This window comes from Oryza sativa, chromosome 5, assembly GCF_034140825.1.
Source record: "Oryza sativa Japonica Group chromosome 5, ASM3414082v1".
Lineage (NCBI taxonomy): Eukaryota > Viridiplantae > Streptophyta > Magnoliopsida > Poales > Poaceae > Oryza > Oryza sativa.
Window position 1 is genome coordinate 18,863,322 of NC_089039.1, and position 26,054 is coordinate 18,889,375.

Consider the following 26,054-nt stretch of genomic DNA (forward strand, 5'->3'; position numbering starts at 1 on the left):
ACCTCTCTCTTTTGTGAATATTTTGTAATCCCTAACTCACATGTGTGTTGTTTCCTGGAGCAGATAGCACTACTGGCAAGAGCATCGGTTTCATGATCTGCACTGTCGGCTTGCCGCTGGTTCTTTCCGTGCTCAGCTGCTGCTCTCTAGTAGTGATACAGTCATGAACTGACAAGAGTTAAATCTCATTAAACTACACTTGGTCGCTGCATAAACTATCGCAAAACTACACTATTAGGGTCGTTTGGAACGCATGAATTTCGTAGGATCTTGACAAGAGTTCTATAGGAAATTCCCAGAAAATATTTTTTTCCCATTCCAAACAGGAACTTAATAACTTCGCTAATTTGGATCGAAGGCATCTTTGAGTGCCTGTGCTCTAGGTGACATTCAGAGATGCTCTAAAAACTTTTTAGTCAAGCGATGAATGATGAGAGAGGAAAAAAACGATAGCTTCCTTCCAGACGTTTGCCGAATAGGATTCTTTATCCTGGGCACGTCAGAGTATCGTATTGTTGCAGTTGGTTCTATATGCAAGCCGTGAGTCACCCAGTTGCATTGGAGAAAGCATCATTTTGGAAGGCATGGACCAGGCCGTGTGTGCATTGTGCAACATGTATGATTGATTCTTTTTTTTTCTTTTACATGTATGATTGATAGTTTTGGTACACTTGTTGCCTACTTGTCTGGGAGATTTCATTTTATATTATAGTAGAATGGTGTGATGATTCATTAGCTTTGTCTTTTTTTGTCAGTTTTGTTACTCTGAAAATTGGTGCTGATTGCCAACCTGACAGGATAAAGATAGGGTTATCCCGTTGGGATAACGCAAGATCAATGTTTTCCCCCCTCATATGAGATATCTGATTTTTGCCCTGTTGCTACTCCCTCCGTTTCAAAATATAAGAACCTATGCTGCCTGTCCAGATTCGTTGTACTAGAAAATATCCCATCCGGTCCTAGGTTCTTATATTTTGGGACGGAGAGAGTATGTCTCAAGAACAGATGGCACAAGTGTACCTCACTCACATTTATACACTTGAAATTCATAGACACTAGATTCAGCCCATAAGGTTATTGGGTCTCCCTGAGAGTGAGAGATCGTGGATAGATAATTGGGGGAATAAGTTTAGTTTAGTTCTCGTAATTTACCACCGAGTTTGAAATTCATGTCTGAACCGTAATATCATATATGAGTATATGACATGTTTCAACTCCCAAGATCAGTGTAAATAAGATCTGATCTCAATTCTCAAGATGGTTCGAAGGGTGGTTTCGGCTGAGGTTGAATTTAAATCGTATCGTTAATCAATATTAGATATGATGCGTCTCTCGACTTTTAAAACCAATATAAACAAGATCTTAAGACGATTTGGAGAACGATTTCGACTAACGTAACGTCTACGTGGCTTGGCTGGTTTGACTTGTTCTCGTCCCACGCTTACTTTCTGTTGCTGCGTTCTGGCACTGTCCATTGCGAGATGTTAGAAACACGAGAGAGGCGCACGCACGGACGCACGGCATCATATGGGCTTGGTGGCGTTGCAACCGGAAAACCCCGAGCGATTGGCTCTCTTTTCTCGCGCGACGAAAAACCGAGACATTGGGCTGTCTTCATCGTGAGGAAAGGAAAGCAAAACGCCGCACACAGGGCGGCATACTCATGCTTTGACTCACACACAACAATCGTAAGACGAGCATTTTTACGGTTCCCATGGTGCTGTGCCGCCCCATGCATGCTCAAGCATTCTTCATCCCAGAAAAATCCGAACATGGATCGAGAGGCAAGAACAGTGTACAATTGCGTTTTGCAAGGAAAGAATATGGGCCAGCCAATCGTGTTTGTTTCCCAGAATGGATTAGCAGGAACAGCTTCATTCAGACAAAAACGGTGCAATCTGTATGCATTGCAGTAACACGGTGGCCTGACGATATGCCGCTCAAGCGTGAGCTGTAGCGCTGTACCCGGTAAGGTGTCAATACTGTAGTGAAGAACAACATCCATCATCACATCACATTGTAACAAGATTGGTCATTGCGCTGGGAGTTTTCAGTTGCCTTCCTGCAAATATTGACAAGAACATGTCAATGACTCGATTGACACCATATTAACGCTAATTCACCGCATTACGCATGAGTGAGTAATAGGCTTATACAGGAAATTCATAAAGGACGTAGTGAGTGATTAATATGCCTGTGTGACGTTTTTTCTATTCATCAGATTCAACCATTTTAGAAATTGCAAGCGTACAAGGTAGCAGTAAACTATGCAATACTGAACATGCTGCATACCTCTAATATGGACTTTGCTTCAGATTCAAATGCCTTGCATAAAATCTCATAGTTTTTTTCAAGTCCAATCTGTGGAAACTGGAAGGATCAAGATATGAACATCTTAATCAATAAAAACTATAGTTTATAGGCAAAATGATACCAATGGATCTACTCGCGATGGCGAAGTACTGGATATTACATATCTGCAGGAGAAGAGTTACATTGAAATGTTTCAACCATCGGTCAACGCAATATTAACAACCAACAATAAGTTACAAATTCACCATAAATAAGCTGTGGAGGAAAAATACTTCACCTCAACTTCTTGTAGAAAGCCATAGCAAGGTTATTAGCTTTCTGAACTGTTAACATTACTGCTCCCATTTGGCTCTGCATGTACACGCTATCAAAATCAGATGATCCTCCATGCTGAGATTTCAGGATAGCAATTGAGCTAAAAAATGTACTACATGATAAGACAGATGAAGGAACGGAAGGTATCATAGCAGAATATATGTGCACATAATATTTCTAGAAATATGTGCACATAAAATTGAGCAGACCATTATAGTATACCATCAGAAACTTCTAAACAAGTCACATTACCTTACAGGCTATAAGTTCGACCAACTCCATTAGAAATTTTCCCAGCCCCTTCCCCTGGGCAGAAGACTCCATCTGTAACTCATAGACATAAACAACAGGAACATCTTCTTCCAAAACAAATCTGTAGTGTACAAAACCAATCAAGCGATCTTCATTACATGCTTCATGTGTAAATTCTAGTCTTGAATCTTGCTTCATAATATTTTGGGTGGTAATGGCATTTGAAGATTGCCGGACAAAGATATATCGTGCTTCTGGGGCAACCATTTCCCGGCGCTTAACTTTCTCTTCTGAAGGCCATTCTGGCCCATATTGTCCCTCCATGTTAACCTAAATTATTGCTTTCTAGCATTACATTTATGGGGAAACTGTAAAAGGAAGATATGCAAAATATCCAGCAGCACTAAGAGCAAAATGAAAGGGGAATATATGTGACCTTGAGAAGATTTTGGATATACTTCCTTGTTGGTAATGGAAGTTGATTTCCATATCCATACTCCAAGTAGACCAAAAGACCTAAGTATAAGAAAAGGTGAGATTGATATAATGCCCACAACACACATAAAAGAAAATTGCACTGTACTGAATAGGAGTTGTTAGGGCCTAGTGTCGGAATTTATAGAGGTAAATTTGACATTAGAAGTTTTTTCCTTTCGCTGGGAATATTAGTAGTTTCTACATCATGATGGAACATTACTAGTCCTAAGGTAGTGAATTTTGTTCACCAAACAGACAATGTAGGCTACCATTGCTCTGATACTTGTGAAAATCAGGAAATTGCGCTAGATGATCCTTCATGGCTACAGCTTTCCTTATAAGTTCTTTGACAGCCTTCTTTCTCCCCAATATCTAGGCAAAGGCAGAAGATTATCTGAATGAGATCCTCATATTAGATACATCTCCACTATTACTCCTCAAATGCTACCTCAGTGACAGGAGTAACAAACCACCCACCAAATAAGTAAAAAAAGAAAAAAAAACTTTTGACAAAAATCTAGATGTTGCAGCATACGTGTACTACAGAAGAAAACAAGGGTCTAATAAAGTTGACACTGCAGCTTTGCAGTTTATGAAAATAAAGGAAATCGACACACTTGTAGGGTTTGAAGCGCGCGCTAATTGAACTCTAACATAACCAAGTGCCAAACATCATCTACCAAAAAATAAACAAAATCTTGTCAGCTATTCGGTTTCGCGGAATATAAAACAAATCGTATCAGCCATGAGTAATCGACTATGGGTAGGGCGAAACGAACAAGCTATCGATACTGGCCCCATCAACAAGAGGAGAGGAGAGAAATATAAAGACCTCCTTCCTGCTCAGCCTCTTCCCCACGCCGCCGTTGCTGCTGCTGCTCCGAGGCCTCTTTTTCTCCGCCGTCGCCATTATCGCAGCGCTTGCTGGCTCCGTCTCGGAATCTTGATCGGGTCTCTCTCCTCTCTCCTCTCTCACCCTATAAAAATATATGTTTGGCTTCTCACTATTACATAAAAAAAACATGAAGTTTGACATGATCAGTAAGCAATTACAACAAATAAAAATCTGATATTTGCCATGAGAAATATGCAACAAATAAAAACTCTCATTTTCTACTTGTCAGCATCAAACCAAGAACATCAAACTAAGCATCAGTATTGCAGCTAAGAACAGTTTTATTCATTCATTTGATTTCTAAGGGAATTGGTTTTGACTAACCTGATAATAAAAAGAAGTTTTCACAGCTGCTTGTGGAGTTGGAGGTGGATCAGAGCAGCTGCCAAGCATCTGGACGAGTAATACCGGTGGCGGTGGAAGTGGAAAGTGATGGCGGCACCGGTGGATGTGGCCGAGCGACGGTAGCGGTGGCGGAAGCCGATGGCGATGGCGGCGGAGGTGGGTTGATGTGGCGGAGCAATGGCTCCGGTAGCAGAAGTGGATACGAGTAATACCGGCGGTGGTGGAAGTGGATGGTGATGGCGGCGCCGGTGGATGTGACCGAGCGACTGCAGCGGTGGCGGAAGCGGATGGCGATGGCGGCGGTAGCAGAAGTGGATAGCGATGGTGACGGAGATGGACTGAACGAAATTTGTGAGTAGAGAACGAGAGCGGCAGCACAAGATGGCGGCGGAAGCGAGAACAAGCAGCGGGGGAGAAGAGGAGCCTTCCGCCGCCGAGGCCACTCAACCACGCCGCCGGCGAGCCGCCAGATCCGGTGCCGATTTCTCCTGGTAGCCGTCGACGAGCTCTGAGGGTGCCGGCCAGGGGAGGAGGGCCGCCGGTCGGGGAGAAGATGAGGACCGCCGGCCGTGGGAGGAGACTGGGTCGCCGGCCGCACCGCCCCGCGATCCCTCTCGCCGACCACGCTCGGACCGGCGTCGACGTCGGCGGAGAGAGGAGGGGAGGGGGAGAGGGGCGCCGCCGGCGGGGTAGCCGAAGGAGGATGCCGGACTGCCGGTGTAGGGAGTTTTTTTTAAAAAAAACTGATTTTAGGGTGTTTAGTGTAAATTTTGGACCTCCACACAAATTACGAAAAATATTAGAACTGGAACAAAAATTTCAAAATATAAAAATTAAAACCACCCCTAAAAACCACTTGCACTATGGAATTAAGATTTTAGATCGATGACCTTAGCCTATGTGGTACTCTCCAAGAGACAGAGTCAGGCTGTCTCTTGATTGTTCAGCTTCTCAAATAGGTTGTTAATTTTTTTTTACACATTGATATGTGCATGGGACATACCAGACTTATACCAGATTGACACCTGGCAAAATTTTACAGATGGTTAACTATTTTTTAGGCAGCCGCGTGGGAAAATGCTGGGGATCAAGCGCCTGATCCGCCAAAAAAAAATCAAGCGCCCCTTACCCCACGTGCGCCTCCGCCTGCCTCCCACGCGTCCCCACCACTTGCGCCCTGTTGCAACGAATCCCCACATATTATGGAAACGCTTTATTAAAGGAATCCGTTTCATTTTTTTGTTTCAGCAACAATGTTTCAGCTAGTATACTCATGATGTTTCACTATGTATGGATGAAATGTTGCAGTGAATTGAAATATTCTTTTACAACAAATTACCTACATATTATGGAAATGTTCTATTAAGATAATCCGTTTCAATTTTTGTTCCACCAATAATGTTTCAGTAAGTGTACTCGTAATGTTTCACTATGTATAGATCAAATGTTGCAGTGAATTGAAACATTCTTTCGCTATATGCTGAAACATTGTTTTATATATGGTAAAACAATACCTGATTTTTTTTGAAAGCGTTTGTTTCATACATTGTAGCAAAATGTTTCATAGGTGATTTGGTTGTGTTTCAACTTTTTAAAATGATTGAAACATTTTCGATCTACTTAGTGAAATAATTCCGATCTACTTGGTGGAACAGGGTGCTCGATTTGTAGGCGCCTCGTGCCACGTGGCCCAATAATATGCTAGGATCAACATCTTGCAATCGGCATAAGAGATTTCCACACTTTGTTCATAGCAGAAGTAGCTAAGTTATGGCGCTATGGGATCCTATTCTATCTCATGGAAAGTTGATGAAAATTCAACCTTGTAGTTGTGAACATATCCAAGATACTACCAGATAGAACAAACTGGTGTAGAATAGTTGAGAAAATAGCCCGCTTTCAACCTCCGATGGAATTGAAGTGTTAGTGTGTCACATCTTACGGGTTGATAATTCACAGCTGCTAAGATGGTGTTTGGATCCAGGGACTAAATTTTAGTCCCTATCACATCAGATGTTTGGACACTAATTAGAAATATTAAATGTAGACTAATAATAAAACTAATTGCATAAATAAGAGCTAATTCGTGAATTTTTTAAGCCTAATTAATCCATAATTAGCACGTGTTACTATAGCATCACATAGGATAATCATGGATTAATTAGCTCAATAGATTCGTCTCGCGAATTAGTCTAGGATTATAGAATGGGTTTTATCATTAGGCTACGTTTAATACTTCTAATTAGTGTCCAAACATCCGATATGACATAGACTAAAATTTAGTTGCTAGATCCAAACAGGCCCTAAAATGCTGGTATCGATCCAGAAAAGAGTATTTTCACTGTCCTAAGAAGAACATACTCCCTCCATCAAAAAAAGGCAACCTAGGAGGGATCCCCTGGATCCCCTCCTAGTATAACGAATTTGGACAACCCTCAGTCCAGATTCGTTATACTAGGAGAGGTGTAGGTTGCCTCTTTTTTGGGATGGAGGAAGTAATCCTTTTTCTTTTTTGACTAACAACTTTATACTACTCTCCGGTTCAATAATTCGGACAACGCCTCTGCCGGCAATTTGATCATTGCAAGTGTGATTTACTCAGCAAGCAAAACTGTGTAAACATTGTGTTAACAATTGCTTGGACAACATCATTTTAACTCTGGACTTGGTTCATAAATCTCATTGGACAACAAAATAGCTTCATGAATCGGGATAGATAGCTCCTGTTGAGTCATCCAGGCAAGCGAGAGAAGAATTCAGGCAGGATAGTTTCATTTATCACCACACCATGTTTGCTGGAGTAGACATCATCAGCCATACTTTCCAGGTCCTTCACATCATCCATAGACATCGTAATGTACTCATTCAGATTATTGGTGGTTCCATCTGAAACAGTTAAGGAAACAAGTATAAAAGAACGAGCTGCGTGCTGCACAATGAATTTCAAATTATTATACAAAAAAAACTGTGGATTAAAGTGATTCCTTCTAAATCCAACATACCACCAAAGATGGTGTTTATTTCCAGTGACCCTGTTACTAATTATCACAAACCTATCCAGCCGTGAAATTTTCTACATGCGATTTCAGGTTTTCAACTTATCATTTTGGCAGTATCTTCATAGCTAGGAGCCTGACTAAGGCAGCACAATGAAAATCACAAGAAATGGTTTGGCCATATGATCTGATACCTTCTGCAACAATTGATTCATACTTTGGGGGCAACTGAATCCAATTCCCTGCATGATCCTTCATGTGGCTTCTATCAGATGCAAATGATCGAAGAAATACAGGAGCATGAATCACACGGAAAAGCCTGTAAACATAGATGGAAAATTGTTAGACCTTTGAGAACTCTTCTGCAAAAGAAGGAAAAGAAAATGAAAGCTTAATATGCATCAGTGCATTGCCTCATATACTTTCACACACAAATGCCCCAAAGATGAAAAAGAAAGCAACACTAACCTAGTATGTACATCAAGAGTTAGAGGTCGCTTCCACTTCATCTAAACAATTGATGCAGTTGTATTGCATGGACTGACATTGTTACAATTCTAAACCTGGGTACATCTCAACGCCCTTTTACACATGCAAAAAGATGCACGCTGACTCCTACATACTATAGATAGGAGCATATTATAAACTTCGTAACATCTAGATATGACATAAGTGTACCATAAACAAGTTTTGTGAAAGAATTGAACCAGTAATAACAGAATAAACAGAGTGTTTACCTCCTGTAGGTAGAGTTGCCAAATGATAATGGTCGTATGGCATCAGAAACGTACTGGATGAATGAACATGGGAAAGGAAGGCTGGAGTCCAAATCCCAAACAAGATCAAGTACTTCTCCATTTTTTCGCCTAGACTTTCATATGCAAATCAAGAAGTAGATGACACTAAATGCTTGCTTCATGATATAAAATGTTCTATTTTATGTTGGTAGTGCATAATAACACCGAACTAAATAAATTTGGCACAATAACGAATTTAGCATTTACCTGGATACAAATTACATGATAATCCCACAGGACAAAACCATCACCGCTATGACTTGCTTTCTGATACCAGAGAGGAACCTGGCAATGGAATATGGAAGGGAAATATCATCACCATAAAAATATATACAGATATTGGGATAAATGCAATCCTAACTAAGAAGATCAAAAACAGAAAAGAGGTAAATACATACAGCAAAAGATTAGAAGGCGAATACAAAAGATATGATAAGACCACCTTCTTTTCCTCATTTGATATGAAAACAGCATATAAGTTGGTGCCAGCAGGATCAGAAATTCCACTTCTAATGAGTTCCTTACATAGCAAGTGAACATTTTCTTCACTACATGTGGGAAATGAAATCCAATCATTACTTGATGAGTAAAAATAGAAAATATTTCCAATTTTGATAGCATTATTTACAGCTAGAGGAAACTAATTTAACAATATCGGCACAAGCTGGTAAACAGCAAAAAATGAGCACAGATGAAAAATATAAACAGAAAGTCACATGTTACTCTATAAACGATGCAGGTGCCCTAAGCAATATAAGATACTAATTTTGGTTTAAAAAGGAATCCTCACAAGATATGTATGTGATTATTCCAAAGCATAATGTTAGAATGTTCAAATGTTAAAACAATCTTGCATTGATGCAAAATAATGAATCTATGCTACTTAAAATGTTAGTAGTGGTAGTGTCTATTTCCACACCACCCCTACCACTAACATCTAGGCCCACAATCTATAATATTACACCATCTTTCAACAGGTACTCCTCCATTTCACTACTGGCTCCCCCAAATTTCAAAATCACCTACTTGTCCAATAAGAAAAATCATAGTATTACTTAGACTATATAAGTACTTATCAATTGATTTAATAAGCTAGAAACTCAATTTGTTTTCCGTTGCAATGCACGGGCTCTAAGGTAGTTGAACTAAAAATATCCACTGAATTTCGTTCAAAAACAATGTCCACTGGATGACGTAGATCTTTGCCAAAGAAGGTTAATCAATGTAACTATAAGATAAAGAACGAGATCATTGAAATTCATACATAGCTTGATGATGATAATCATCTGAAGCTTAATATGTTGTATATACTACTATACTAGTAACTAGTAGTAATATCGGGATAGATTCAATCTCAAGAATGGGATTGAAACCATTAGTTGCTTTGCTCTCTATCAGACTATCACTAACCAAAACCCATTCGAAGTCTCAAACATTCATAAATTACAATTATGTCGCCTAACTTGATGTCTAGATTGTACCGTTACCAACTGAAATTCTGTGCATCTCTATCCCCATCAACGAAACAATAAACCCTGCATCTCCGTCCCCATCCAGGAAGCAGAAACAACCAGATCCCAATTCCCAACCTCATCACCTTGCCAGAGGCAATCTACCCAGCACTTGGTGAAGAATTCACGGCGAGAGTCATTCATGCCTCGCTGCCTGCATCTAAGTAGCCAAGCACGGAACAAAAGAATCGGGTATGGAGAGAGAAGGGCTTACCAGTAGTACGGGGTGTGCGTGAACGCGGAGGCGTCGAGAGGAGGGGGAGGAGGAGGTGGCGGCGGGGTTGCGCCGCCGGCTACTCGGTCGTCGGCCATGGAGGACGGCGGCGGCGGCGGTGGCGGCGGCTGGGGCTGGCCGAGGGCCTGCCGGACTCGAGATTAAGGCCAGGACGGCCTCCAGGCTTCATCGTACGGCCTAGTGGGCCTCAATGGGCAACGGCCCACAAGTGCACCGGCCCGTCAATCTGAGGACGCATCCAACCACAAACTTTACAGCAATTTTGAGCATTACTTTCTGAAGTGGCAAGGAATAAGTTCATCCAAGGTCCCTTAACTTGTCAACGAATTCGATTTTCATCCTTCAACCACAAAACCAGATACAACGGGTCCCTCAACTATCAAAACCGGAGCAATATAAGTCCCATGGTAGTTTGGAAGGCGGTTTTAACTTACGTGGCGCCTACGTGGCTAAATTGACCCGGTCTTCATCTGATGTGGCATCGATGTGGCATTGACGTGGCAATTTGATTTGGAAATTAATAAAAAGAGTGACCCCACATGTCAGCTACACCAAAAGAATTAATTAAAAATGGTGAGGCCCACGTGGGCTCCACTTGTCATTCACTCCCCTAATCTTCTTCCTCCTCTCTCTCCCCATCTCCCCTCTCCTCTCTCCAGGAGCTGGCGGTTCGGTGACGCGGCCGGCCATCGGTGGCGGAGCCAGGGATGACCTCGGAGACGAGGACGCCGGGGAGCTGCGCCTGGACGGGGACGCCGACGGTGATTGTTGTTACTGGACTCAGAGTTGGTGTTGTTGTTGTTGAGCTCACCATGGTAGGAGCTGAGAGGGGGAGAGGTAGAGATAGGGCGGCCGCCGTGCTGCGACAAGGCAAACGTGAAGAAGGGACCATGGACGGCGGAGGAGGACGCGCGCCAAGCTGCTAGCGTACACCTCCACCCATGGCACCGGCAACTGGACCTCCATTCCTCAGCGAGCAGGTCGTGAAATCAACGATATCGCCATTGCTGCTGATGGGATCAAGCTTGAGGTGCATTTGATCATATCAGATCAGATCAAAATACGGTGTTTTTGTTTATCTCTTCTTTTGCCCTTTCGGCGATGCGGCGTCAAGGGAGGTTCGGCGGCCGGCGACGCCGCGGCGACCCCCCGTCCGACCTCCTCGCTAGCGTCGAGTCGGTCGCCTCCGCCACCTCCCGCGGCATCCACGTCTCCAAGTTCTCCGTCGGCTTTCCCCGACGACGAACCGGACTCCGGCTTCTCGCTCGACAACCCGGACCTCCTGCGCAATCGCCCCGTCCCCGACCGGCTCCTCGTCGTCTCCGCCGGCGTCGCCGCCAACCTCCTCTTCGCCTTCCTCATCGTCTACACCCAGGCGCTCACCGTCGGCGTCCCTGTCCATGCGCAGCTCCCTGGCATCCTCGTCTCCGAGGTTATCCCTGGCTCCGCCGCCGCCGGCCGGCCGGCCGCGTCGCCGAACCGCCAGCTCCTGGAGAGAGGAGAGGGGAGATGGGGAGAGAGGAGGAAGAAGATGAGGAGAGTGAATGACAAGTGGGGCCCATGTGGACCACACCATTTTTAATTAATTCTTTTGGTGTAGCTGACATGTGGGGTCACTCTTTTTATTAATTTCCAAATCAAATTGCCACGTCAATGCCACATCTATGCCACGTCAGATGAAGACCAGGTCAATTTAGATACGTAGGCGCCACGTAAGCCAAAACAGCCTTCCAAACCGTCATGGGACCTATATTGCACCGGTTTTGATAGTTGAGGGACCCGTTGTATCTGGTTTTGTGGTTAAGGGATGAAAATTGGATTCGTTGACAAGTTAAGGGACCTTGGATGAACTTATTCCAAGTGGCAATAAAGCCTTCAATCGGCATCGGAAAAAGTACACCGAAGGTCCCTCAATTGTCATCGAGTTACGAAATCGTCCCTCAACCGTAAAATCGGATACAACGCATCCCTTAACTTATAAAACTAGTGCAAACTAGGTCTCTCGTGATTTTGACTCCGGTTTTATCCGACGTGGCAGCTGACTCAGCGTGGGTCCCACATGTCAGCCTCTTATCCTCCCCCCCCCTCCCTACCTCTCTTCTCTTCTCCTCTCTCTCTCCTCTCCTCTCCACGGGTGGCGACGGGGGAGCAGCTGGGTGCCTTGGCCGCGGTGTGGCAGCCGAAGTCGCAGAGGAGGCACGAGTGCCGCGCGGGAGGCAGCCAGCTTGTCGGTGGCGCGGAGGAGCGAGGCCGACGCGGTGACCGTGGCGGCGAGCTCACGGGTGTTGCCCTGGATGAGGAGGCGATGACCGTCGAGCACGAAGCAGCGCATGCCGTAGCCCTCCTGCGGGCAGTGCCCGAGCTCCCGGAGCGCGTCCACGTGTCCCAGCGACGCCGCGCGCGCACAGCGCTGCCCCCGCGCAGAGGTCGTGGTCCGTCCACCGCGCCCTTCCGCTTCCTCCCTCCACCGCCGCTGTCGCCGCCACGGCACCCTGCAGGCACAGAACACACACGATTTCAACAACAGGAGAAGGGGAAGGAAACGGAGATAGGGAGAGAGATAGGGCGGCGAGAGGAGGCGGCGCCACGGCCGACGCGGGGTGGGAAGATGGCGCGCCCTCGCGCTCCGCCCTCAGTGGCGGCGGGTGAGGAGAAGGGTGGTTCGTTTAGGTGGGTTTCCCCTGAAGCCGCTCTTGGCGACGGCAAGCAGCTAGCTCAAGACCAGTATGATCTCATCGATCTCTCAAGATCACGAGCTCTCATAAGGAATCGAGTGTGTTTGGGTCGTTTGTGCCGTGCCAAGCGGGAGTGTAGGGATGCAGGGCACAACGACGACCAAGGCCGGGCGCAATGGCTTCCGCACCGGCGCCGGCGTGGAAGGCCCCGGCGCGACGAAGGCGACTGACGGGAGGAGCGATGCCACCGTGGCAGCCCGCAAGGTCGGGACATGCGCGGCATGTCGGGCGTAGAGACCAAGGACTCCCTGACCATCGTCGCGCTGCAGTCGCCAGTCACCGTCGAGCGCCCCGTCCGCGGTGACCTCGAGGAGCACGTCCCCATGCCATGTAAGCACAAATGCGATACCTTTTAATTTGAGCATATATTCTTCATGGTTGAATACTTGAACTGCAATACAATTAGCTGAAAATGCGTCTCTCGTTGCATGAACGTGTCCCACGCATCGATGAGATCAACGACGGCATAAAGCTAGCTACCGCGCCGCCATTAGCGCCGCTCCCGACACGCCCGCGCGCGGCTCCTCCCACTGCCACCCGTGCCCCGCTGCTCCGCCGCAGGCCGCCGCCCGCGCTTGCTTCCACCTCCGCGCCCATCGCCGCGGCGCCTGCCTGTGCCCGGCCCGTCGCCGCCGTGTCGCCACGCCACCCCGCCGCCTGTTTCCTGCCTCGCCCTGCCGGCCAGCCCGCACGAGGGGAGAGGGAAGGCCGGCTAGCTCGCGCCGCCCTGAGCCCACGCGCCGGCCGCACCACCCTCCGGCGGCGCGCGCCACTGTGGGCGGCAGCCCTAGCGCCGTCCCTGTGCGAGAGCAGAGAGCGAGAGGAAGGAGAGAAACAGAGAAGGAGAAGAGGGGAAAAGTGAGTAGGTGCTGACGGGGACACCCTGACGTGTGGGGCCCGTGTGGGTCTCATGCAGAGTTAGTTGTCACGTCGGATAAAACCGAAATCAAAACCGCCAAGGAACCTAGTTTAGACTGGTTTTATAAGTTAAGAGATGCGTTGTATCTGGTTTTACGGTTGAGGAATGATTTCGTAACTCGATGACAAGTTGAGGGACCTTCGGTGTACTTTTTCCATCGGCATCAAAGCCGGGCTCTCCTCCGCACTGGAAAAAGTGTTGTAAAATTAAATAGCTCTAAATATATAGAATAGTAGTACGGTAGTACTTTTGATTACAAATCTGAAAATATCACTTTTATTAAGAGACACGGTATATACGCGGTGCACATGCACTGAGCACGTATCAACACAATTAATATATTTGTTAATTTATTAGACATACTATACTATGTAGCGGTATAGTTAAAACACGTTCAACATTAGTAAATTTTTATTGAAATAGAAATCATCGAGAAATATCCTTACTAAATCTATTTGTAAAATTTTTACGATTAAGTATTTGAAGACGATGTAATTTACAATAAAAGGTTTACTATATGAATAGTGTGTTTTAGTTACTATTGTACAGTCTGAGTGCATTTTAGCACATCGGTGGACAATAATAGAAATATGTTCAGCGTTTATCTAGTGATGTTGTTTCGAAATATCAAATCTTAAATTTATTTTTTATATATATGAGAATGGAGGTGGTACTCTAAAACGTATGATCCATTTGAAGATATTATATTACTTTCGCTGATATTTGAAAAATAAAATTTAAACTTTAAATGATCGTTTACATCGTATTTTCTCCATGAAAATTAATTAGCCTCATGCATGTCATATAAATTATCACTTTCTCATGCATGAGATGAGCGCATTATTGTCTGTACAGCCGGTTTGGTGTATTTTGCTATGTAGAATAAAAAAGGGCGGGGACAATCTAGACCCTGTAGCAAAAAGGATATGCACGTTACTACTGATTTAGACATCGCACTATAGTTCCACGGTATATGGATTTCCTTTTCATGAATAGACCACTCTTGGCAGCTCAATTGTGTAGTGGATCCAGTGGTGTTGGTAGCCAAACTGACTGCAACCTTTTATGTTGGTATATTTCGTATATATGGTTCTGTTCTTGCCATGTCAACGGTATCTTTGATATTTTTAGTTCAACTGGTACTATTCATTTGCATCTTTCCTTTTCATGTCTCATAAGACTACATCAGCTTAATTATTTGCAGCTTTTATATGATTGGCCAAAAATATAAATTAAATAAAACATATAAAGTCAAACCGCCTAGCTACAAAGTAAATCTACCATAAACCTTATTCGTACTAATGTGGACTTTTTTGTAACGACGCACATGGCTTTTATAAGTTAAGCTGACTTTAGTCTTTGTTTGGCACAACTCCTTATCTTTAATTTTTTGGATTGGATATTACTAGCTCTAGAAATTTATGGATCTGGATCTTCATTATTGATAATATTTAGGTAAATCATCTTATTTTTATTTTAGAGAAAATATGAAATTTTAAACCATAGTAATTTAATTTATAAACTTCAAATAAAATGAGAATATGAGATATGAGGCCGTGCAAACATGACCTTATAAAACCAAAATACTGGTTATGGTGGTCTATATGTATTTACGTCATTCGTATAATGGGATAAAATAATGATGTTTTCTACACATAGTCGAAGATTACATGCCTCTTCCGGTTCAAACAACTTTCCATTTGTTAACAGTGAAATTTGGTAAGTCCGGAGTAGTCATCGGCTTAGAGTCAGCATCGGCTTCAAAGTCCTAAGATTAGCCGATGAGAGTTGTCAAGTTGTCAGTTGTCGGATTCTTGCTATATTCGGTTAAGGAAATTGATCTACTAAAGGAAGCTTATCCAAAAGAGACCGAGTTCAAAGAGAATGCGGCATGGCAAGTTATCTATTAATTATGAATAGTTTGTTAGTTTTCTTTTATCTTTAGGAAAGCATGTTTAATGTCCTATAAGGACTTTATCTTTTCCTTTTATCTTTAGGAAAGTTTCTTTCTTATTCGACAAGGACTTGTATCAACCCATGAGTATAAATATGTACACCCGGGGTCTATGTAATCTATCTTCATGATCAATACAATTTAGCGCATCGCCACCTTTTACTTTTTCTACTTTATTTTATCGTCCGGCGGGACTTGGCACCTGACGCGGGCTGCATCGGTGTTCGATCTCCGGCTAAGGGGTAAGTCCAATGTTCCGCCGGCCCGGGCAATTGTATCGTTTACGTCGGCGTCGTTCAAGGCTGCATCAGTACATTCGACCTCTTGGATTGCTCTGGTTTGGATGATATATTTGCCTACCTATTTATCATATGTCTCTGTTAATCTAGTCTTAGCATATCAATTTAGCTCTATCGGCTGCTTCTCGTTTTAGGGTTTCTGCCGGTATCGGCTAAATCACGTTGCTAGATTAGATTAGCTTAGACATCTACCACCCTGAAAACTCAGTCAACGGCTTAATTGTCTAGATATTATGTTTCTTTTCATACTTAGTGCTACATCAGTTAAGTTTGATCTACTAAGTCGTGCTTAGAACCATAATCTCTAGCCTGCTTCTTGATTGCCAATAAGGGTTTCATCGGGGTTTCAGCCGGTGAGTTATCTGGACGTTGCATCGGCTCATAAGGATTGCATATACATATAAGTTGAATTTAGCCGATGACAACAAAGGTTTCACTATTTAATCTAATCTTGTGGATTTCATGACATCGGACCTCCAGCCGATGTGTGCTTTAACCTTCGGATCGATGCTTATTTATCATATCATTATTTGCCGATTGGTTTATACTGGATTATACTGTTATTTTATTACATCATCATCAGCCGATTGCTTTTATATCATTATCTACATTGGACATATAGCCGATTGCTTAAACCCTATCGTTATCGGCTAGTATCGGCATCGGCTATCAGCTGGAATTACTCCATCGGCTTGTCAGTCAATCGGCTGTTTTGATATACTATTTGCATATCTTGTCAGTTGCAGGATCAAACTGACTGGCACGCCCGGTTCTCATCAAGATTTAGACCTGTACAGGAACTAAGCAGATCTCCCAGGCCAGTGTGTTCGATTTTTTCATCAACACCATTCTAACATTCTAAATAATTCTTTTTAGAGATGTCTTGTTGTAAATAAATTGAAACGGAGGGAGTAAAAACGTAATTTCAAACAACAAATTTTACATGAACTCTATATATATACCGTGGAAGCTAAAAGGCCCAGCCTGCCCATCAGTTTGTCGCGTCCATCCATCCATCCATCCATTGCGGGCCTTCGATCCATCCCCAACCGCGCCACCCATCCTCGCCGACGCTCGCGCAGCCGCACCCGCACAGCGCCGCCGATCGACCCCGTCGCGGATCCGCGCTCCTCGCCGCCGGCGAACCGCCGTCCGCCCCGCCCCGCCCCACCGCAGTGCCCGCGCACGCACTGCCCCCCTCGTGCCGCAGCCCGCAGTCGGCGACGGTCCCTCCTCCGGTGGCGGTGATCTCGTCGCTGGACGTACGGTGCTTCGCTCGACCAGCCACGACAGCGCGGGCCCCGCGTGGCCGCGTCGAGGGTCCTTCCCTCCCTCCCTCATCCACCTCCAGGCTCCCCGTCGCCGCCCGAGGCTATGGATGGCCGGCGCTTGGTTGGTACCTCTTCTTTTGCTTTGCTTAATTGCTGCTTGGAGTGGAAGGGAGATTCTTGGGTCGGTGTAGATCACATCATCACTTCCAAATCCCAAATGAGCAGATGGAAGTAGTGTTGTTGTTGGAGATGGTACACTTAAAAAATGCAGTTAAACGTGCCTGCAAAGTTCTCCCGAAATTTTCTGTTTTACCTATAGTATTCATAGTTACAGTGAAGTTTTCACCCAAAAATAAAAAATAAAAATAAAATCAAAACATAAGATTTCAAATTAATATATGTTTTCCTTGTCAGATTTCCTGTTTTCTTAATGGTGTTTTGTATATTTTAGGATTGTGATGGGAGAGTAAACCTTAGTGTGGCTACCTCAGATCAGACCTTAGATAGTTCAATGGAATCAGAGAGGGCAGCTTATGCGTTTCTTCCCCAAACTCCAATCAAGTCAACCGATGCACACCTCGTTGAGTTCTCGGAGGCTATGAGAGGTGATAATACAAACACTTAGGTGTCATTTGAAGCTTTTCACTCTATTATTTAATATACTTGTGCGTGCATGTACCATACTGATGGGCACAACATGACTCACAATTTGCATGTGGAAGCTGTTGCGAAAACATTGCGACAAGTTGCAGAAGGGAAAGCTGCTGCTCAAGCAGAGGCAGCTGAGTGGAAGCGCAAGTATGAATTAGAAAAGGCAGTCAAGGCACACAGGCATAATACTGTAACCAAAGGTCTGATTTACACATTGAAGCTTCAGTTTTACTATTTCTTCATTGCTGTTACCAGACATAAATATGCTAAGAAAGTGGTTGACTCTTAGTTTGATATCATCTTGCTCGAAAAGCTGTCAACAAATAAGAGCATGATCTCCATTTCATTTTCCTAAGATTTATAAATTGCTTATCCCTATCCTGTAATATACCGGTATGCATCTGAGTTTGATGGGCATACATCTAGTTTACATGGGAAGAAATAAATTACTGTGGAATCATTTCTACATGAGTATTGTGCAGTTTACAATTTTGAAATGTTAGATGAAGAGTGGCATGCAACATTTATGCTTCTGAATGCTCCATCACATATAGCCTTCAACACAATTTTTAAGATATTAGAATTTGTGATGATGATGGTGGTGGTTGTCTTCCCACCTCCCCTGAAAAATTGAGTTGGTGTAATCTTTTGTGACAAAGTTTATGCATATGCTGTGGATGATTGAATCATCCACGCGTGTGGTTTGTGCTAAGATCCTGTTTAACATAGAAACTGCACGAATCACTCATGCAGTTTTCATATTTAGAGAATTTCTACCGCACATTCGTTTTCTGAGTATGCAACTTGTGATATAGTAGTTTGTTCATCCGAGATCAGTTTCAGTGCACAGGTTATCGGCAGTACTATTTAATATTCAAAATTTGATTCATCATGATCATCATTTTCAGAAAATGAACCAATTCATTATGTGCCTTCCTAGTTCCTATTCTATCACTATGATTTTGTGAGCAAAATGCTCTAGAAACTTGCAAATAGGTCAGTCATGCAATTCTGCGAGCAAGACAATAAATATTAAATATCTCATCTTGGTTCTTGTTCTGTTATTGCCATTAGCACTGAAGTTCTCGTTGAAACCTATCTGAATCTCAAAATGACCTCTATATTAACTGTTTACCACCCAATAAAAGGTATTGGCCACCCTACATTCATTTTGCATCTGTGATCATGGAAATAGTCAACCATCAAGTATTATTTGTTGCTCAGGCAAGGATGTATATATATATGTCCTTGCGTTTGTTACATGGTTTTATGATTATATAAGTTGAGTTTTAATTCCTTCTAATCTTGTATCTTCAAATAAGAAGTCACAAGTGAAGAACTCAGCGGTAATTAACTCCATATAAAATTCTAAACATAGTAAACATATTACATGAGCAACCTTACAAATTACATCAAAGATTGGGTTGGATATACAGTAGTAATATTCTCCAGCTAATTAGCAAATTGATCTTTTTCTCTTACCATGCACATGGATTTCTACAATAAATATGAAGTGTAATATGTGCAGGCTGCAGTAACTGTGACAAGGAAAAGTTAGAGCAGTTGGCTAGTCAGCTGACATTGGAGACCACGTCGGTTGATCCAACAAGTTGCTGCGGAAATCATGAGATCTGTTCACGTCAAATTCTCCAGGACGAATGCCCTGGAACTAATAAAATTTCGCATGACAAGATTGCTGCAAGAAAGGTATCCTTGAGGCAAGAATATCGAATACATTTTTTCTGCAACGGATAGTTACAACCCTGCTAGATGTTTTTTTTTATATAACATGATGTGCTGCTGAAACCAACTCACACCCAGGCTTCCATCCTTCTGTTAATGCCTAGAATAATGAAAGGGAACTGATAAAAATGTATTGAAGGATGAAATAAGTCAAATTGCTGGAAAGAAAATCTGGTCTTGTTCTGTCCGTAGGTTGGTCGTTGTTTTGCTGTAACATATCTGTTTCAGTATGTCTGCCTACTCTGTTATCTTGATCTCATTATTTCCTGAACTTAGTATTGGCAGCTCAACTAATATCAAAAGACAATTGCTTGTATAGCTTGATTCACATATTCAAGACTCAACTAATATGGACGTGGTGAGTACCATCCTTGGTGAGGACTGAGGTTGGTACTTACACTGTAATGGAACCATGTTTGGATGGCCTTTTGTCTCTTTGTATATTATATATTTAGTTCATGAAAAATCTGTGGGCCTTTTTTGAACATTTACGATGCAATGTTGAATTTGCAAAATTAGATATTTTTATATCATTTGCTTGACTTCTTATTCTATATGCACTCAATATCTTCAAGTTGGAGAGAAATTTCTTCATGAGCACAAGTAGTCTATTATGGCGTTTTATTTTATTTTGTTACACCGAAAAGAGGAATATCTTCCAATCATAGCCAATTTATTAAGAAACACCTTTTTTTTGCAGGCACCATTTAAACTTTCATGGGGATGCAATGGGGATAATAATGGTCAGCACAAGCATGATTTTGTATCCTTCGAAAAAGGGGATATAACAACAGCTGAACGCAGCAATAAGCAGGTAGCTATTTGAGGTTTGAGCTATATGATCCATTTTTTAAAAAAATTGTCTTAACTAGTTGGAAATGATTGTTGGATAATTCCATTGCTGCCGTATTTTTTTAATGGCAAAAAATTACCGTGCCTCAGATTTTGCTAAAGTGGGAATCCCCTCCACAAACTGTTCTTTTCGTGACTAAACCTAATTCCAACTCCGTGCACGCTCTCTGTGCTGAAATGGTTAGGTATGTTTTCTTTCTGCTCTGTGTGCCAACATGGTCAGGTATGTCAAAGGTTTTATATTTTATCAATCATCTGAGTTCGGCATTAAAAATAGCTTCTTTTTTGTTTCTGGAACTTGTCCTCTCCTAATTTACTTATGTTAAGCAGATTTTGTTGATAAATAATGTTGCATGGAATTGTATATTTTTCATTCAATATCGTTGTTTCACTTGTGCTAATGTCTGCCGTTCTCCGCAGATGGCTTAAAGAGCACAATAATATAAACATCTTTGTAGAGCCACGAGTTAGCAAGGAACTAGTGACTGAAGATTCATACTTCAACTTTATCCAAACATGGGATAATGGTAATTATTTTTGCCTATATTAGAATCATTAGACTTTGTATCTTGGAACGTCAGGGTGTGAAGAATATCTTGTCACAACCTAGATAACCTGATATCTGATTTATTTTTTTAAATATCAATAATCTGGCACTGAAATAAATGGTTATGGTCACTGTTTATGAGAATGAAAAGCAGTATGCTGTGATAATTTCATAATTTAAGGACTACATTGGTTCATTTAACTCATGGACAACCAATAGACATTCCCCTCTACTTTTAAGTAACCTGCTAAATTTCTTCTCATTGGCCCTTGCAATGAAGTTCTTCTTTCATACCTAATGACCCTTGCAATGAAGTTTTCTTTCATACCTAATGACATGCTGCTGCTGGTGGCTGTGTGTTTGTTAATGTGATAAATTCATTACAGTGGTCTAATATCTACTACGAGAAATGTATCCTTTCCTTTAGCATTATACATTAAGTTGGTTAATGTTAATTTCCTTTACCGATAAAATACTAAAAACAAAACAGTCTAGTGTCTCAACTCTCAACAGTTGCTTGAGTTTCTATTAGTGCTTGAATGGATCGTCTATCATTAAATAGCTCCTTTTCTGTTGATGAGTTCTGTCAATAGAGTTCCCTTGCGCTGTCTTTCTCTGTGGTTTAAAATATCCCCATTCCATAATATACTTGTTTTGTTAACCTATGCCCTTAGAAATATGCCCCTTTGTTTTTGGTGTCCAACTTACTGGAAATCTTTGACAGATGAGGAAATGAAGACATTACACACGAAGGTTGATCTCATTGTAACTCTTGGAGGTGATGGAACAGTTTTATGGGTATGTGGTCCAAACTACATGACAATTTACTGAATCTGAATACTGTGTGGTTAATTTTGAAATTTAAGCTATAAATATGAGTTTGGAAATAACTAACACTCTGATGGTATACAAAGAGATGAAATGCCATCCAAGAAATGCTGATGGTCTAATGCATTTTGTCGATGCAAAGTTGAAACTAGTGTCTCACCTACTTGTGGATCCAAGTTTACCACACTTCATTCACTAGGTTAGGAATTGTTAAAGGTGTTTTTTTTGTGATATATATATGTCAAACAATTTGTAACTTTTTTAAAAAGTTTCCTAACAATGTAGTTTTCTGATAATTCCGGAAAGTCTGTGCAGTTTCAAGAAATTTACTCATTTTCCGGGGCCTATTAGTATAACACCCAAAATTGGAACCAGTAGCATATAAAATGCTGGAAGCTGATTAATTGTCAGATATACGTACAGATAAACAGGCTATATGTGTGCAAAGTGATAGACCTAGAATATAGATTATGGAATGCAGTTGATTGGTTGAATAGTGTTATGCACAAGAAGTGTACCACACTAATAAATATTGCTTGGCTGAAAGAAGATTAGTAGCTCCACTTCAAAGTTCAAATTGACAACAGGGATTGTGGGTATCTTTCTTATTTTGAACGTAATACTTTGCCGCTTTTTTGGGATAGTTAGCAAAGTATAGTTCTGCTGTCAGTAGCATCAAGTTCTTGGAAACGTCTTTTGAGTAAACAGATATTTGAAATGTCCTTTCTAAGATTAATGCATGGACAAACTTTCGTTGCAGTGATCACATAGACCTAGTACCTAGTTATTATGGTTGTTTATAACAAATAATATCATGTTTTTCTTCTATGTGATATTTAAATAACTGCTGTCCTTGTTTTGTTGCTCTCTATGTATCATATTTATGGCTTGTCTCTTTTGTAATGTTCTTGAGCTAGACAATGCGTTAATTATCTCTCAACAGGCAGCATCATTGTTCAAAGGACCAGTTCCCCCTGTTGTTGCGTTCTCTCTTGGATCATTGGGATTCATGACCCCCTTCTGTATCCTTAATCGTTGGTGTTGGAATCTTGGTAATCATGTTGCTAAACTATATGGCAGTTTCGCATGTTACTTATTATACCCAGTCCACAAATGTGTGCCATCTGTCTTTTCACAGTCGCCACTACAACACATTGGATATGACTTCTTTGAAAGAAAATATTACACTAACCAAAATAATAGAACTTATGTATTTTGAAAGTATTTTGCACGAAAAATCCAATGGCATAACTTTATGCACTTGATTAATATACTAGACATTAGAGATCCAAGTTTGAAAAGTGCCCGAGTGCCACACTTCTCTCTCTGTCAATGTGGCATAGGATATGCATGACATATTTGATCAGTCTGCAACTGGTCTTAGCTGGGTGGCCGTGTTTGGTATCAAATGTTCAAAATAATTAAAACTCTCTTGATAGCAAGATCATTTACATATTTCATGCTGGAGCACATTGTCGATTAACAATATCTTTTTGTCCATGGAGCCATGTTGATGCCCTTGACTTAAGCTAAGCAAGTGAGCTGTATCGTGAGTGTTTGGACCATGTGCTGAAAAGGCCATTTGGCATCACACTAAGGAGTCGTCTGCAGTGTCATGTAATCTACGATTCAGCTAAAAATGAAGTTGATACGGAGGAGCCAATTCTAGTGCTGAATGAGGTTACAATTGACCGTGGGATGTCATCGTACCTTACCTACTTAGAATGCTATTGTGACAGTTCTTTTGTCACACGTGTTCAAGGAGATGGGTTAATAATATCAACAACATCTGGAAGCACAGCTTATTCATTGGCAGCTGGGGGATCGATGGTTCATCCACAGGTACATCTCCACTCTACACTAGGTCTCTTGTCTTTGGAACTAAAATATTTCGTTTTTAGTTACTCCAAAGGTTTTGAAGTGAAATTATTCATGTCATGTTCTGTACTATGTGTAAATTGACCTACTTCCTCCAACCACAAAGGGACTTTGAACCTCTCCATTTGTCCACAAATATAAGTGACTTTGAGTACTACTTGCCCCCCTCTACTGAGGGCAACATGCCTGAACAGATGACCAAAACTGTTGCAAAGCTCATCATATCTGATGAAATGTAGTTAACATGAATAAATATCCAGAATTGGCTTAATTTTTTGAAAGAAAATAAGAAAGGTGTATTAATGTGCACTTTTTGTTACTTCCTGGTCAATGATCTTATCATATTTTCAACCCCCCCCCCCCTTGAGGTGTATTTAAGCAAGGATTAGTTCTTCCGATTGTTTCTCATTTAAGTTATCTGTAATTTTGATGCTACGTTTTGCTACCATGCTCAGGTCCCAGGGATCCTTTTCACGCCAATCTGTCCCCATTCATTATCATTCAGGCCTTTGATACTACCTGAATATGTGACATTGCGTGTGCAAGTGCCAATCAATAGCAGAGGGCAGGCATGGGCATCCTTCGACGGCAAGGGCAGGAAGCAGCTAGGGCCAGGTGATGCACTCATCTGCAGCATTTCTCCATGGCCTGTGCCCACTGCCTGCCTGGTGGACTCAACAACTGACTTCCTGCGAAGCATCCATGAGGGCCTCCACTGGAACCTGAGGAAGAGCCAGTCGTTTGATGGCCCTGTTGCATGATCAATGAACTTCTGGTCTGGAAAATTCGATGCGTCTGTTGAATTGGTAGATGTGGTATTTCAAAGCATCTCCTCAACAGTCCAAGAGAAAGAGAAAAAAAAAAAAACCCTAATCAGATGTATGTACCTACGTCAGTTATGCCGTTAATTGTCTAACAGATCATCTCCTTTACCATTCTCTGTACACAAGATTTGTACTGTTTCTAGTATATTTTGGGCTTATAGGTCTGTGCAGAGTCCAAAGGCATGCCCACCATGTCCATGTAAAGCGCTTTTACATGATGAAGAGTCTTTGTACAAGAAGCAATTGAGCAGACTTCTTCACTGCTATTTTCTTCTTCACAAAAATATATGAATAAATAAATTAAATCTTCTCCATAGATTAATGTATTAACGCAGACGTGCAATAACCATTTTTGTAATTCTGTGGTGCTGAACTGTTGATGCCTAATGATCAGGGAATACCCGTGTAGTGACGTCCCTTGTGCCATGCAAAATTTCTCCAGAAGTACGTATCACACGCAGTCTAAATCGTAAATGGCCAGACCTGATCGCGGCTGCCTAACGCTAGTAAACAAAACGTTCACGATTACCACGCTGCCTCCTGCCTATCACGTGCGAATGCGATGCTGAACTGAACTGAACGCCTCTCGAGCTGGAGAGCGGTGCTACTACCAACTGCTCTGCATCACACGAAAATGGTGAAACCGAGAACTGACACCGTCTACAAACTCCACAATAAAAAAAAGAAACGACCACGGATAAGGTCCGCTCCAAAACCACAATTTCTTCCCCTTGAAACGGAGAGATATATGTCTGAATCTGTCTGTCACGCTCTCACTAGACACTAGTCACTCCTGGCGTTGAAAAAAACCAAACGAGCAAGTACCTGCCAAGGTACAGAACATTCGTAAGGAGAGTTCCAGAACGAGCAACGCATGAGGGCAAGTACTATGATGGTTGATGTGTTGCCTCTAAAAATGCCACATAGAATTAAATGATGAGGTGGAAGTAATAAGTGAGGAAAGAGAAAGTGAGCTAACTCTCATGTAAGGGGCAACCTCCATACAAACCCTAAGAAAAAGAAGATGAAAGAAAGAGGGGATTGGACAAACAAATAAAATATAATTATTTGGGTTGGTATGATAGAGGTGGTGTAGATATGGTGTGTTGTATATGTTACCTCTTATCTTACATGGATAAAATTAGATGTAGCAACTATTCCTACTATAAAACTTGCCCTGATTGCTATTACATATGGCTCTCAGCTGCAACCACACCGTCTCCCCGTCTCACCCTCCACACACTTGTCCGGCTTCCCCGCGCCGAGGCCGCGCCCCTCGGCGCGCTGCTTTGTCCAGCCGAACCAGCCGTTCTTTCCTTCATGCAATCCTGCCGCAAGTAGGCTCTCCTTCAGTACATCAACAATCAAAGACACTACTAGAATGCCCTCACTAACTAAGGACACCCATAGACTGACT

At 42.4% G+C, this 26,054-nt stretch overlaps 3 protein-coding genes across 6 annotated transcripts; 1 reads left to right on the forward strand and 2 right to left on the reverse strand.

Moving 5' to 3' along the window:
- Positions 1-1,688: 1,688 nt before the first annotated feature.
- Positions 1,689-5,318, reverse strand: LOC4338664 (N-alpha-acetyltransferase 40). Of its 3 annotated transcripts, none has more exons than NM_001423919.1 (9): positions 4,577-5,315; positions 4,190-4,361; positions 3,627-3,729; positions 3,317-3,396; positions 2,881-3,210; positions 2,591-2,664; positions 2,435-2,477; positions 2,293-2,361; positions 1,689-2,062 (listed from the first exon to the last, which is right to left on the reverse strand). In NM_001423919.1, the coding sequence occupies exons 2-9, from the start codon at positions 4,265-4,267 to the stop codon at positions 2,051-2,053; spliced, it is 789 nt and encodes a 262-aa protein (NP_001410848.1). In that variant the 5' UTR covers positions 4,268-4,361; positions 4,577-5,315; the 3' UTR covers positions 1,689-2,050. The 3 variants fall into 3 exon arrangements, with proteins under 3 accessions (NP_001410848.1, XP_015637773.1, XP_066166339.1); XM_015782287.3 differs by having other exon boundaries at positions 1,690-2,062; positions 4,190-4,334; positions 4,577-5,318; XM_066310242.1 differs by lacking the exon at positions 3,627-3,729 and having other exon boundaries at positions 1,690-2,062; positions 4,190-4,334; positions 4,577-5,318.
- A 1,858-nt stretch (positions 5,319-7,176) lies between these two features.
- On the reverse strand, positions 7,177-10,245 carry LOC4338665 (protein N-terminal glutamine amidohydrolase-like). Its single transcript, NM_001423918.1, has 6 exons — positions 10,116-10,245; positions 8,833-8,938; positions 8,598-8,675; positions 8,331-8,464; positions 7,788-7,912; positions 7,177-7,483 (listed from the first exon to the last, which is right to left on the reverse strand). Exons 1-6 carry the CDS (start codon positions 10,211-10,213, stop codon positions 7,329-7,331), a joined length of 696 nt encoding a protein of 231 aa, NP_001410847.1. The 5' UTR covers positions 10,214-10,245; the 3' UTR covers positions 7,177-7,328.
- Positions 10,246-17,029: 6,784 nt separating this feature from the next.
- Positions 17,030-24,953, forward strand: LOC9266739 (putative NAD kinase 3). Of its 2 annotated transcripts, none has more exons than XR_010741552.1 (11): positions 17,030-17,435; positions 17,766-17,919; positions 18,037-18,165; positions 19,494-19,672; positions 20,409-20,522; positions 20,651-20,745; positions 20,981-21,087; positions 21,832-21,905; positions 22,879-22,987; positions 23,441-23,777; positions 24,269-24,953. XR_010741552.1 is itself a non-coding variant. In XM_015785029.3 (11 exons), exons 1-11 carry the CDS (start codon positions 17,418-17,420, stop codon positions 24,572-24,574), a joined length of 1,563 nt encoding a protein of 520 aa, XP_015640515.1. In that variant the 5' UTR covers positions 17,030-17,417; the 3' UTR covers positions 24,575-24,953. The 2 variants fall into 2 exon arrangements, 1 of the variants encoding a protein (XP_015640515.1); XM_015785029.3 differs by having other exon boundaries at positions 22,879-22,957; positions 23,470-23,777.
- Positions 24,954-26,054: the final 1,101 nt, after the last annotated feature.

Coding starts and splice junctions, on each gene's coding strand:
- LOC4338664 (XM_066310242.1), bottom strand. CDS start 4,645: ATGCTTGGCAGCTGCTCTGATCCACCTCCAACTCCACAAGCAGCTGTG. Junction 3,397..4,189: donor AGAGGCTGAGCAGGAAGGAG/GTCTTTATATTT, acceptor TCTTATACTTAG/GTCTTTTGGTCTACTTGGAG. Junction 2,362..2,434: donor CATCGCGAGTAGATCCATTG/GTATCATTTTGC, acceptor CAGTTTCCACAG/ATTGGACTTGAAAAAAACTA.
- LOC4338665 (NM_001423918.1), bottom strand. CDS start 10,213: ATGGCCGACGACCGAGTAGCCGGCGGCGCAACCCCGCCGCCACCTCCT. Junction 8,939..10,115: donor ACGCACACCCCGTACTACTG/GTAAGCCCTTCT, acceptor TCCCACATGTAG/TGAAGAAAATGTTCACTTGC. Junction 8,465..8,597: donor ATCATGTAATTTGTATCCAG/GTAAATGCTAAA, acceptor TGCATATGAAAG/TCTAGGCGAAAAAATGGAGA.
- LOC9266739 (XM_015785029.3), top strand. Junction 20,746..20,980: donor CTCTGTGCTGAAATGGTTAG/GTATGTTTTCTT, acceptor CGTTCTCCGCAG/ATGGCTTAAAGAGCACAATA. Junction 22,958..23,469: donor GGGATTCATGACCCCCTTCT/GTATCCTTAATC, acceptor ACTTAAGCTAAG/CAAGTGAGCTGTATCGTGAG.